This window comes from Pantherophis guttatus, chromosome 7, assembly GCF_059756535.1.
Source record: "Pantherophis guttatus breed Tessera chromosome 7, ASM5975653v1, whole genome shotgun sequence".
NCBI classification, from domain to species: Eukaryota; Metazoa; Chordata; class Lepidosauria; order Squamata; family Colubridae; genus Pantherophis; species Pantherophis guttatus.
In genome coordinates this window covers 44,940,879-44,952,940 of record NC_142069.1, presented here as the reverse complement: position 1 = coordinate 44,952,940, position 12,062 = coordinate 44,940,879, and the positions used below count along the sequence as shown (strand labels likewise).

Sequence of the window (12,062 nt, the reverse complement as noted above, 5' to 3'; positions counted from 1 at the left end):
TTACTGTGTGATAGCATCAAAGCTACTGTATGTTACACTTCACATTCTTGGCCTTTGGCTAAGATCAAATGTAGTATCTTTGCATTATATTAGGCTTCATATCAAAGCCAGGTCCAGGTCCTTGATTTGTGCATTTGGTATTCCATTGTTGTTTATTTTGACATGCACTTTTTACTTAATCAACACCAGTGCTAGGTAGTAACAACAGCTCCTCACCAGTGGTCATGTGGCCAGCATGACTAAACGCCAAAGGCGCATGGTGGTCCCTATTTTTATACTTGCATTTTTACATGCTTTCGAACTGCTAGGTTGGCAGAAGCTGGTTCAAGTAATGGGAGCTCACCCCATTACGCAGGGCTAGGGATTTGAACCGCCGAACTGCCGACCTTTCTGATCGACAAGCTCAGCATCTTAGCCACTGAGCCACCGCATCCCCTATGAATTATTTGGCAAAGCCAAATAAACTACATTATATATCAAAGTAATGTATTATCTCAGTCGCTATATCTGCTAATCTACTATTTTTTAAGATTATAGCATATTCTTTTTCTTATCCCAAATAACTCCTATTGATTTATTTCTAATATCTTACATTTATTAGACTATCATTAAAGTTCTAGAAAGAGCAACAAGAATCAGACAGAAGCATGAAATAACCATTACAGTAAGACATTGGAAATTCTTTTCCTCTATTTACAGGTTTTCCTTTATAAACAATAATGTAACTGCCAATTAATTCTCACTTTTGAAATGAAACTATTAAATTAGTCTTAAATAATCAAATTTTCTTCATATGTGTTAAGAACTGATTTGGAATTCTTGGATATATAATTACAATATTTCTGAGGGACCTACATTACATATAGTTCTGCAATTCTTATTTATTTGAATTATATAAGACTGCAATTTGAGGGGGAAATTAACTTTGACCTGAAATGAAAAAAAATAAGATGCCATTTTGAATTGTATCGTATCTCTCTTCAAACAAATTCAAAATTGCATTTCTTAGAAACAATAACTATAACAAAATAATGTTAGATGTACTCACACATTTTTTCTGTGTTCTGGAGGAGTTTTTATCTTCTACAAAGACCCAATCATATATTAATATTCTGCTATGTGTACCTCTAATCTGGTATTAACATTTATGCTGGAGAAATACAAACAACTCTCAAGGCAATAGATATATAAAATATTTTTGATCAATAAAGAGGATTCATGAGCAGATAGTCTAATTCCACTTACTTTAGAAAAGTTCTAGCCATTTCATCAATATTTGTGACACGGATTGTAAACAATGGTTTCTGCTTAACACTTTCAGGAAGGCCAGGATGCTGAAGGCTCAAAAAAGTTAGGTCTGCCCCCTGTGATCAATTATATAAGAATGATTTAAAAGTACAGTCAATTTTTAGTTTATTCCACAAAGTATCAGTACAATCTTAAAGAGGTGAATTATTTCAAAGATGTCTGACTTTGAGAAACTAGAAAGCATGATGCAATACCAAACAAAAACATCTGTTATGCATTCAGTTTTCTGCAAGGATAGTAATTTTAATGAACAACATCTGTCTACTGTTCTGTCTTCAGTTATCTTTTCTGCTGCACGCCTGCCCAATTATATATTAACATTTTGTTCACTCTCCCTGTCTCCAAATGATCTCCTCTAAATAAGCCACTTTTCTCTCACAATGCTCTTGTTTACTAACAGACAACATCTAACTTCCATGATTTTGACTGTTGTACTTATTGTCTCTGGACTTAATATCGCACAGCTGATAAGAGTTGGAGAGCAGGATTATAAATTTCAAGACTAAAATATTCTTTTGAGATCCAGGGGAAGCAGAATTTATTCAAGGTTAAGAACTGAATTCCTTATCATTATAGATGAACAGAACAGAAAAATTCTGTTTCTCATACAGTATAACAAAAAAATATTTTAAGTTCTTCAGTTCCTCGAGTCTTTTGTAACTTATTTGACAAATTGAAAGAAAGTAATATCTTGATTCAATTAGTCGACTTCCAGTTGTATGCAGATGTAACATTCTTTATATTAAAAAAAATGTAATTCTGAGAAATCTATAATCTTCAAAGAATCAGGAACAAAATCCATATATACTTTTTCATACAGTAATTCCAGATGAATACCTCTTGTATTTTTCTTTTAATTGATTTATTTTTTTCTCTTAATCAAGTGTATATATTAAGATGTTGACAAAACATAACATAGAATGCATGGTGTGTGAACAGTATAGTTTTCAGGCTATGAAAATTACACAGATTTCCAACAGGTAAAAATAATTGTCACAGGTTGCTAATCATGACTACAGACTCTTGCTATTATCAGTTATAGCCACATCAGAGACTATGTATCAACATCCAATATATGCATTTACTAAGGCATAAGTATTCTTCATTCCGATATTCATTGAATGATTCTATTAAGGATATAGAACACTATTATCTGCTGTAGTTAACACTTCTTCAGTTTAATGTACAAATTCATACTCCCAAGATTTTATGCTGTAAATTCCAAATGTTCTAATATTGTTTTGTTACCCAAATTACTGTCAGGTTAATACAATGACAAATGACTCTATGTACACATTCCTTTACAGCCTGAATGTTCCTCTAATAAACATCATTACTCTATTGTTATTAGTAATAATTTTTTGAATTCTAAAAAAGAGACAAATAACTATATTTTGAAAGAAATTCCTTTGTTGGGCAAGGTTCAGCATCAGGGTTTAGTCCCCATGGTCTATGTCTATTAACTTAAATCCTAAAGTTCAATATTGCCCAACAGAAACCAGCCATAAACACCTACACCAGTAAATTCCTCCATTTTTAGATGTTCCAGTGCATGCGTTTTGATTAACACTTTGATTAAAAAGTTGGTTTATGTTTTACCAAATTAAATAAATAAGGATTAATCTCTTTAAGAAGCAACACAATCCTATTCATTTAATCATAAAAGCTAGTACAAGTTGAGCTCAGTAATCTTCGTCAACTGGCCGTCTGCCCTCTTGTGGCAAAGGGAAGATATGTAGCCTTAAAGCAACTAAAAAACAAGTAACTTTTTATTTAGCTTGCAACTAAAGAATTAGAGCAAGATCTTTCTGAACATTATTTTAGTTGTGGATTTGATCAATGTAATCAGATAAAAATATCTACCTGCATTCTCAAAGTATATTAAATCATGGTTTGAAAAACAGGTCATATTAATAATCCATCTAACAATGAACACTGAAAATATTCAAGAAAAAAATGAAAGCAACAATTGAAAATAAAGTATCATTGCCTACCCATTACTGACAATCTTAAACCAGCCCACAATATTCTGGATATTACTGCCTATGCCCTTTGAAATAAATTTAATTAGCAGTTAGTAGAAGGAAGAAGTACAAGCTAAGTTTCAAAGAGGCAGAAGAACTACAGATCAAATTGCCAATATTTGCTGAATTATGGAGAAAGTTCCAGAAAAACGTCTACTGCTTCACTGTCTATGCTAAAGCCTTTGACTGTGTGGATCACAACAAACTATAGAAAATTCTTAAAGAGATGGGAGTACCAGATCACCTTAACTGTCTCCCACGAAGCCTGTATGTGGGTCAAGAAGCAACAATTAAAACTAAAACATGGGACAACTGATTGGTTCAAAATAGGCAAATAAATATGACAAGGCTGCATATTGTCACCCTGCTTATTTAACTTATATGCAGAGTACATCATGCAAAATGACGGGGTGGATGAATCACCAGCCAAAATTAAGATTGCCAGGGGAAGTATCAACAACCTTAGATATGCAGACAATACCACTCTAAAGGTAGAAAGTGAAGAGAAAACTAAAGAGTCTCTTGATGGGTGTGAAACAGGAAAGTGCAAAAGTTGACTTGAAACTCAATATTAAAAAAACTAAGATCATGGCATCTGGTCCCATCACCTCCTGGCAAAGGAGAAGAAATGGAAACAGAGACAGATTTTATTTTCCTGGATTCCAAGATCACTGCAGACGGTCACTGCAGCCATGAAATTAAAAGACACTTCCTCCTTGGGAGGAAAGCTATTAAAAGCAAGGACATCACATTGCCAGCAAAGGTTTGTATAGTCAAAGTTATGATTTTCCCAATACTGATGTATAGTTTTGAGAGTTGGACCATAAGAAAGGCTAAAGAGCTGAAGAATTGATGCTTTCAAATTGTGGTGCTGAAGAAGACTCTTAAGTGTCCCTTGGACTGCAAGGAAGTCAAATCAGTCAATCCTAAAGGAAATCAATCCTGAGTGTTCTTTGGAAGGACAGATACTGAAGCTGAAACTCAAATACTTGGCCATCTAATGAGAAGAGAGGAGTTTTTGAAAAAGACCCTGATGTTGGGAAAGATCGAAGGTAAAAGGAGAAGGGAACAGTAGAGGATGAGATGTCACTGATCTGATAGTGTCACTGATACAATGAACATGAATTTGGGAAAATTCCAGCAGACAGTGGAGGACAGCGGAGCCTGGAATGCTATGATCCATGGGATAGTAAAGATCGGACATGACCTAGTGACTGTACAAGTGGGGAAAAGATAAGTTCTAACACAGGTAGAGTAGATTTTGGTCAGGATCACTGAAAATAAATAGCTTTTGACCTGTTCATATTCAATTATTTCAAGCAGAATCACAACAAGATAAGGGATTATTTGTAGCATATTCACATTTTCAAGACCATCACAATCTTCTTAGCCCATTTACAGGGAGGGAACACCATCCTTCCTTAATATGAGGAAGGTTCTGTTCTTCTTCCAGCTCAAAAAGCCTCTAGAAACAAAACTGAACCAGTGATACATTTTTAAAAGTATTTTCTCGCCTTAGTCCTGTAAAAACAGTATTTCTCTTTACCCTGCACGACCATTTCATTTGTTCATATACCTGCATGCCTCAAACCCACTACCAAGCAATCATGCAGTTTCTGGACCCAAAAAGTTGCTCATACTTTCCTCCTCCGGACTTACAACAATACTTACAACAAAGAAATCATTAAGACAGTATGATTTTCCTTTCTTCGGTCCACGCTGATGCATATAAACACCCTTCAGAATGAATGGTAGAGCATTTGTCCTGCATGAAATTTAAAAAAAAAAAAAAAACCTTGAAGTGATTTTACTAAGTATTAATGGCTAAATAAAATTCTGAGAAGACTTTTACATATATATATATGTGTGTGTATACCTATTTTTACCAAACTTTCGATATTCATAAATAGTTAAAGATTTGTCACAAGTAAAGTAAAATCCAATCAGTTCTCGACAAGCATCACGTCCATTTCTATAATGGAAAAAAAAGGATTAGATTTCTTTTTTAAAAAGCAGAATGAATCCTTAACTACCAAGCAGACAGAAAAAATATTACATTTTAAGCAAACCTCATATTACTCCAGTCTGTGTAATATAAATTTAACCAATGTGTTCTTCTGCTGAGAGTTCTCCACTAATCCTGATCAAAATATGAGAACGGGGGAATGCATGTTATTTCCAAATAAGCCCACTATCTATAAATGCTCTACTTTCAGTGCCTCAAAGCTCCACCCATTTAACAGATCTAAGGACCAAACATCACATATTTTAGTATTTAGTATTTAAGGTAGGGGTGAAATCCAGCAGATTCTAACAGGTTCTGGAGAACCGGTAGCAGAAATTTTGAGTAGTTCAGAGAACTGGCAAATACCACCTCTGTCTGGCCCCAGAGTGGGGTGGGAATGGAGATTTTGCAATATCCTTCCCCTGCCATGCCCACCAAGCCACGCCCACAGAACCAGTAGGGAAATTTTTGACTTTCACCCCTGATTTAAGGTAAAAATAATTTTGACCAACAATTGCTGCGATAGATCACACTGCTGGATCATGACATAAGGGGTAAAGATTAACAGAGTAAATTATTGTATTCACAAGATCCACAACAATCAATTAAAGGACAACAATACTATTTACTAGTTTATCCATCCTGCATACACCGGGAAGTCAGCATTTTATCATCAGTCTAGCTAGCACCTGATTATGATTTCATAAAATATGCATACAGAAGATCACCATGAGGTATAAATAACATTGAATGAAAGTCTAATGTAAACTGTAATATTGCCATGTTATTGTATTGGAAAGCAATTGCACTAAAATGTGGTTATGGAAGTAGCAACTTCTGAATAGAAAACAATATTTAAAAGTTTTGTACGCATACCTTAATATTAATCTGCCATCAAACCGTAATTTGTTAGAAAGCATATTTTCCGTCAGTGCTGACCTAGTCTTAATTCTGTAAGACACATATATAATATCATGTATTATGCAAGTAAAACAAGTCATTTTGCATGCCAACTGCTTGTAGAATATACATGTTCATGAAGAGTTCAATAGAGTTATCATGAAAAGATTCAGCAAAGACAAAACATAAATTCTGATTACTACCACTACAAATAATCTTAAAATACTATACAGGTTTATATATTTCACTGGAACTATAGAATTATGTATATTTTCACTGCTTATGAGTGGTATCTTAAAGAATCTGAAGCCTTTTCAAGTCTTTCTAGCAGATATCAATGCTAAACAAAATCTTACTAATGATTGAAACTATGTACCTCAGTACTATTAGCAGTAAAGTTGATTCTACTTATTTAATACAATATGTGCATATGCACATAATTCATAATTTCAATAAAAAAGTGATATTTTTACAAAATTAGTCACAGCAATTAATACATTCATAGAACATTTTAGGAAAGCTTAGTTCTTGGTTGCATGAACACATAGGTGAATGGACATAGTAAGACATTACACAAATATTATATATTAACATTAAATTATTATTCTAAATGTGCTAAGAAGCAATCACCATTCAGTCTAGCCAGAAAAGAAACTAATGGAAATTAATTAATTAATTAATTGATAGGTTGATTGATTGATTAATTAATTAATTTAGTTGTATTTATATCACTGCCCATCTCAAACTCATGACTATAGGAAATTAATAATTATTATTAAAACAGCAAAAAGCCATAAAATCAATGAAACAAAAATATACATGTAATCTATAAACAAAGTAAAAACAATGCACCAACAAAAATCAACATAACCATTGTATGGACTGCACTATACATATGGATCGCTAGACCCAGTGACAGTATATCTGAAACACTATCCCTGATTAGCTCATTTTAGAAAAAAAATCACATACCTTAAATAGAGATTCAGAGCGAGCATATTAAATTCTAGATGGGGGACTACAATTTTATAAAAACAGATATAAAAACAATTGAACATACAAAGGAGCTGGAATTAATAGTCTATTTAATTCTCATATCCAGCTTCCAACCATGATTAATCTATTTATAGCCATGTCTAATTAAATACTAATCGGAAGCACTATTCTGAGCTTTTTCAGAACAATTGGTTTTTATAAGCATGCTACTTAGATGTCACATGATTAATAGCAATTTGACACTTTTGTCATCTATGAATTTAAATTAAGCTGGAGTCTATCACTTCATGTGACAGCTAATTTCATAGATGAACATCTGAAATATTCATGTTAAGTACAACATTTTGACTATGCAGATCCCCCTTCATTCAGTGTGAGTGGATGATCCCAGGTTCTAGTACCCGCTACCTATTTAATTTCATTATAGTGCTTAACTTTATAAACTTCTATTAGGTCTTCCTTATTTTCTTTTTTAATTTAAAAAATGCATTGCATCCTAGTTGATTAAAATCAGTGGTGAAATGTAAAATTTGTTACTACCAGTTCTGTGGGCGTGACTTGGTGGGGAAGTAATGTGACTGAGTGGGCGTGGCCAACTTTTTTTTTTTTAACTTTTAAAAGCATTTTTAAAAGGCTCTGACGATCCCATCTGAGTTGCCTGATCGTCAGAGGCTTTTGTTTTCTTTTTTTTTTTTTTTTGCTTTTAAAAGAAAAAAGGTTATTAAAAAATGCTTTTAAAAGGCTCTGACGATCAGGCAACTCAGATGGGATCGTCAGAGCCTTTTAAAAGCATTTTTTCTACATAAGGCTCTGACTAACCCAGCTGAGGCGCGCGATCATCAGAGGCTTTTTGTTTTACTTTTAAAAGCATTTTTTCGGCCGAAGAAAAAATGCTTTTAAAAGTAAAACAAAAAGCCTCTGATGATCACACGGCTCAGCTGGGCATGGGGGTGAGGTAGGGGCAGGGATTTTTGCTTCTGGTTCTCCGAACCACCTGCCGCCATCGCTACTGGATCGGGTGATCCGGTCCGAACTGGGAGCATTTCACCCCTGATTAAAATGCTCCAAAATAACAGTAGATATTTTACAAATGAATTGCATAAAGGCATGAGCTACAAATAATGAAACTATTAATCATAGGCCTTCTTGGCTCATGGGAGCAATAGTATTTTAATTTATTTCATGTCTATAAAATGGTGAGTAATACATTATAATTTAAACATATAGTGAAATGCATGAAAGTTTTAAAAAGAGCTAAAAACCATTGTTAGATAAACATTACTATTACAAAAAACAGATTTCATTTAGGTGCACAATCTGAAATTAATGAAAGATTCATAATGAAATAATTTTGGGGACATTATCCATAAAGCAATATAGTATAACATTTCTTACTTTGTTTCATGTAATGTTCTTTTTCTAAAGCGCAGAGGTGCTGTTCTTAATCCAGGAAGAATAGGAGCCATTTTATAAATATCTGAATTTCCATTTTGCTCTGGATCACTTATCACAGCTCTAAAAAATAATAATACGGAAATGGTTTTATCACATTAAGATATAAACCTATTTAATGTTTTATTTTTATTTAAAAATAATTTATTTTTAAATTATTAATCTTTACATGTTAAATAAGTGTTGTACAATCAGAGAAATATCAATAAAATTACCAATACTTTTCATGCAACATAAAAGTGCTTAAATTGTCCTATATACATTGCAACTTTTCTAAATTGTACTGATAGAACTATAAATACACTATTCATTATCCTCTTTGTTAGCAATACTCAAGTATTATGAATATTACATATTTATATAAATTGTTATCTGTCTCATAAAACCTAATGTTAGAGTTCATAAAAAACATTCAAGTGACAGATACTACAAGGCATTTGCACAAATTGGCTTCATTACAGTAAACACAGGTATCCGGTACACTATGTGATGGTAATGTATGGGATTGCTCATACATTATGATTGTTCAAAATATGAAGTCTAAATATTTTAATGCTAAAGCAGTCCCTTCACCTGTTCTCTTGACCTCATCCATGTGGATCTCATTCATTTGAGCCAGCCTAGGGTCTGGCAGATTCAGGGAGTAGTGAAAGCATGAGAAAGTGGTTAGGGTTAGGGTTAAAAAACATTTTTTTAAAAAAAGACAAAAAAGGATGATTCTTTTGATCCTAATGGATCTTTCAATGGCTTATGATATCCTTCACAACATTCTTATGGGCATTGAATTGGGCCAAAGAGAATGATACTGGATGTTATATCTCTAAAGCTATGCTGGTTCTTCGCCCAAGATTGGGACAATATAAGGTTAGATAGCCAGGACTGGTTTTTTTTTTTTTTTTTGGCTGCACCAGACAAGAATGGCTGAGGCATGATTTTATCATTTCTATTACTATAGTTTTTATTATTGTTGTAAGCCACTTAACAGTTGTGTTTTTAAGTCTTTTAAATAAACCAACAAAATAAATAAACTAGTCACATGATTAACCATATGGCATGTAGTAAGCAGAATAGCAGAATAATGGAATAAAAGAGTTGGAAGGGCTCCATGGAGGTCTTCTAATCCAACCATCCTGCTCAGGCAGGAAACCCTATACCATTTCAGATAAACGACTGTCCAATCTTTTCTTAAAAACTTCCAGTGTTGGAGCATTCACAACTTCTGGAGGCAAGTTGTTCCACTGATTAATTGTTCTAACTGTCAGGAAACTACTCCTTAGTTCTAGGTTGCTTCTCTCTGTGATTAGTTTCCATCCATTGGTTCTTGTTCTGCCTTCAGGTGCTTTGGAGAATAGCTTGACTCCCTCTTCTTTTGTGGCAACCCGTGAGATATTGGACAAGTACTATCATGTCACTGCTAGTCCTTCTTTTCATTAAACTAGACATACCCAATTCCAGCAACCGTTCATTATGTTTTAGCCTTTGGTCCTTTAATTATCTTTGTTGCTCTTCTGTGCACTCTTTCTAGAGTCTCAACATCTTTTTTACATTGTGGCAACCAAAACTGATGCAGTATTCCAAGCGTGGCCTTACCAAAGCATTATAAAGTGGTATTAACACTTCACATGATATTGATTCTATCCCTCTGTTAATACAACCTAGAACTGTGTTGACTTTTTTGGCAGCTGTAGCACGCTGCTGGCTCATATTTAAGCGACTGTCTACTAGGACTCCAAGATATCTCTCGCAGTCACCACTATTGAGCCAGGTACCACCTACACTGATGGCTAACCTTTTTGCCGTCGCGTGCCAAAAGCGGGGGGAGAATGGGGGGTCACGGGTGCGGGTGCCCACATCCATAATTCAATGGGCCACGCCCTCCCGCACATGCGCATGGGACCCCCCCACACACTTCCCCCTGCTTTTAGCATGCAATGACATGGTGGGCCTTTAGGCCTGTTTTTCCACCTCCCCAGGCTCCAGAGGTTTTCTAGGAGCCTGGGGAGGGCAAAAACAGCCTTCCCCATCTCCCCGGAGGCCGGAAACAGCCAGTTTCCCGACTTCCGGTGGGACCGGAAGGTCTGAAAATCAGTTGGCTGGTGCGCGCATGCGCGCTGGAGCTGAGCTAGGGCAACACTCACGTGCCCACCAATATGGCTCCGCGTGCCACCTGTGGCACCCGTGCCATAGGTTCGCTATCACAGTCCTACACTATACCTGTGCATTTGGTTTTTCTTGTATAATTGTTAGATAGCGCCCACGGTCTGTCAAGATCTTTCTGTATCTTAAACCTATCTTCTCAAGTGTTGGCTATTCCTGCCAGCTTGGTGTTGTCTGCAAATTTGATAAGTTCCCCATCTATCCTCTCATCCAAATTATTGATCCTCTCATCCAAATAACGTCTTCCAGATGTTGAAGAGTACTAGGCCTAAAACAGAGCCTTGGGATACCCTAGTGCATACTTCCCTCCATGTAGATGCAGTTCCATTGAGGACTACACGTTGAGTGCGATTGGTCTGCCAGTTACAAAGTCATCTGATCGTGATGCTGTCTAACCTACATTTTTCTATTTTATAAAGTAGTAGGTTGTGGTCTACTTTATCAAATGCCTTACTGAAGCCCAAGTAAATTATAGGGGAGACATGATAGCACTGTTCCAATATGGCAGGAGTTGACACAAAGAAGAGGGAGTCAAACTATTCTTCAAAGCACCTGAGGGTAGAACAAGAAGCAATGGGTGGAAACTAATCAAGGAGAGAAGCAATTTACAACTAAGGAAAAATTTCCTAACAGTTAGAACAATTAATAAGTGGAACAACTTGCCTGCAGAAGTTGTGAATTGCCCCAACACTGGAAATTTTTAAGAATATGTTGGATAACCATTTGTCTGAAGTGGTGTAGGGTTTCCTGCCTGGGTAGGGGGTTGGACTAGAAGACCTCTAAAGTCCCTTCCAACTCTGTTATTCTATTCTATTCTATATCCACAGCATTCCTCTGGTCCACCAATTTTGTCACTTTGTGAAAGAATGCAATAAGTTTTGTCTGGCATGATCTGTTTTTGACAAACCCATGTTGGCTTTTGTTTATGACTTTGTTTTCCTCTAGGTCAGGGGTTCCCAACCTTTTCTATACCCTGCACCCCTAAAACGCTTCTGATATATTCTCACACCCCTTACAAAAGTAAATAATTATATGCATATAATTATGCATATACACTATAATTTTGAAACTTCTATACTCAAGTTTTCGCACCCCCTGGAATATCATCTTAAACACTCCGGGGGTGCAAACACCCCCAGTTGGGAACCCCTGCTCTAGCTGTTCGCTGATTTGTTGCTTATCTTTTCCAGAATCTTCCCAGGTATTGAAGTGAGGCTGAT

The 12,062-nt window shown here is 35.4% G+C and overlaps 1 protein-coding gene and 1 long non-coding RNA gene across 4 annotated transcripts in view; one reads left to right on the top strand and one right to left on the bottom strand.

Annotated features, from left to right (window-relative positions):
• Positions 1–12,062, top strand: part of LOC132712603 (uncharacterized) — a 39,272-nt gene that overhangs the window by 5,150 nt on the left and 22,060 nt on the right. The gene's annotated exons all lie outside the window — the stretch shown is intronic.
• CAPS2 (calcyphosine 2) overlaps positions 1–12,062 on the bottom strand; it is a 39,633-nt gene that overhangs the window by 5,920 nt on the left and 21,651 nt on the right. For all 3 annotated transcript variants that reach the window (XM_034403556.3, XM_034403555.2, XM_034403558.3), the window contains 5 exons: positions 8,629–8,748; positions 6,214–6,288; positions 5,209–5,304; positions 5,004–5,097; positions 1,246–1,364 (listed from right to left, as the gene is read on the bottom strand). In XM_034403556.3, coding sequence (XP_034259447.2) covers positions 1,246–1,364; positions 5,004–5,097; positions 5,209–5,304; positions 6,214–6,288; positions 8,629–8,748 — 504 coding nt within the window. The remainder of the gene's footprint in view (positions 1–1,245; positions 1,365–5,003; positions 5,098–5,208; positions 5,305–6,213; positions 6,289–8,628; positions 8,749–12,062) is intronic.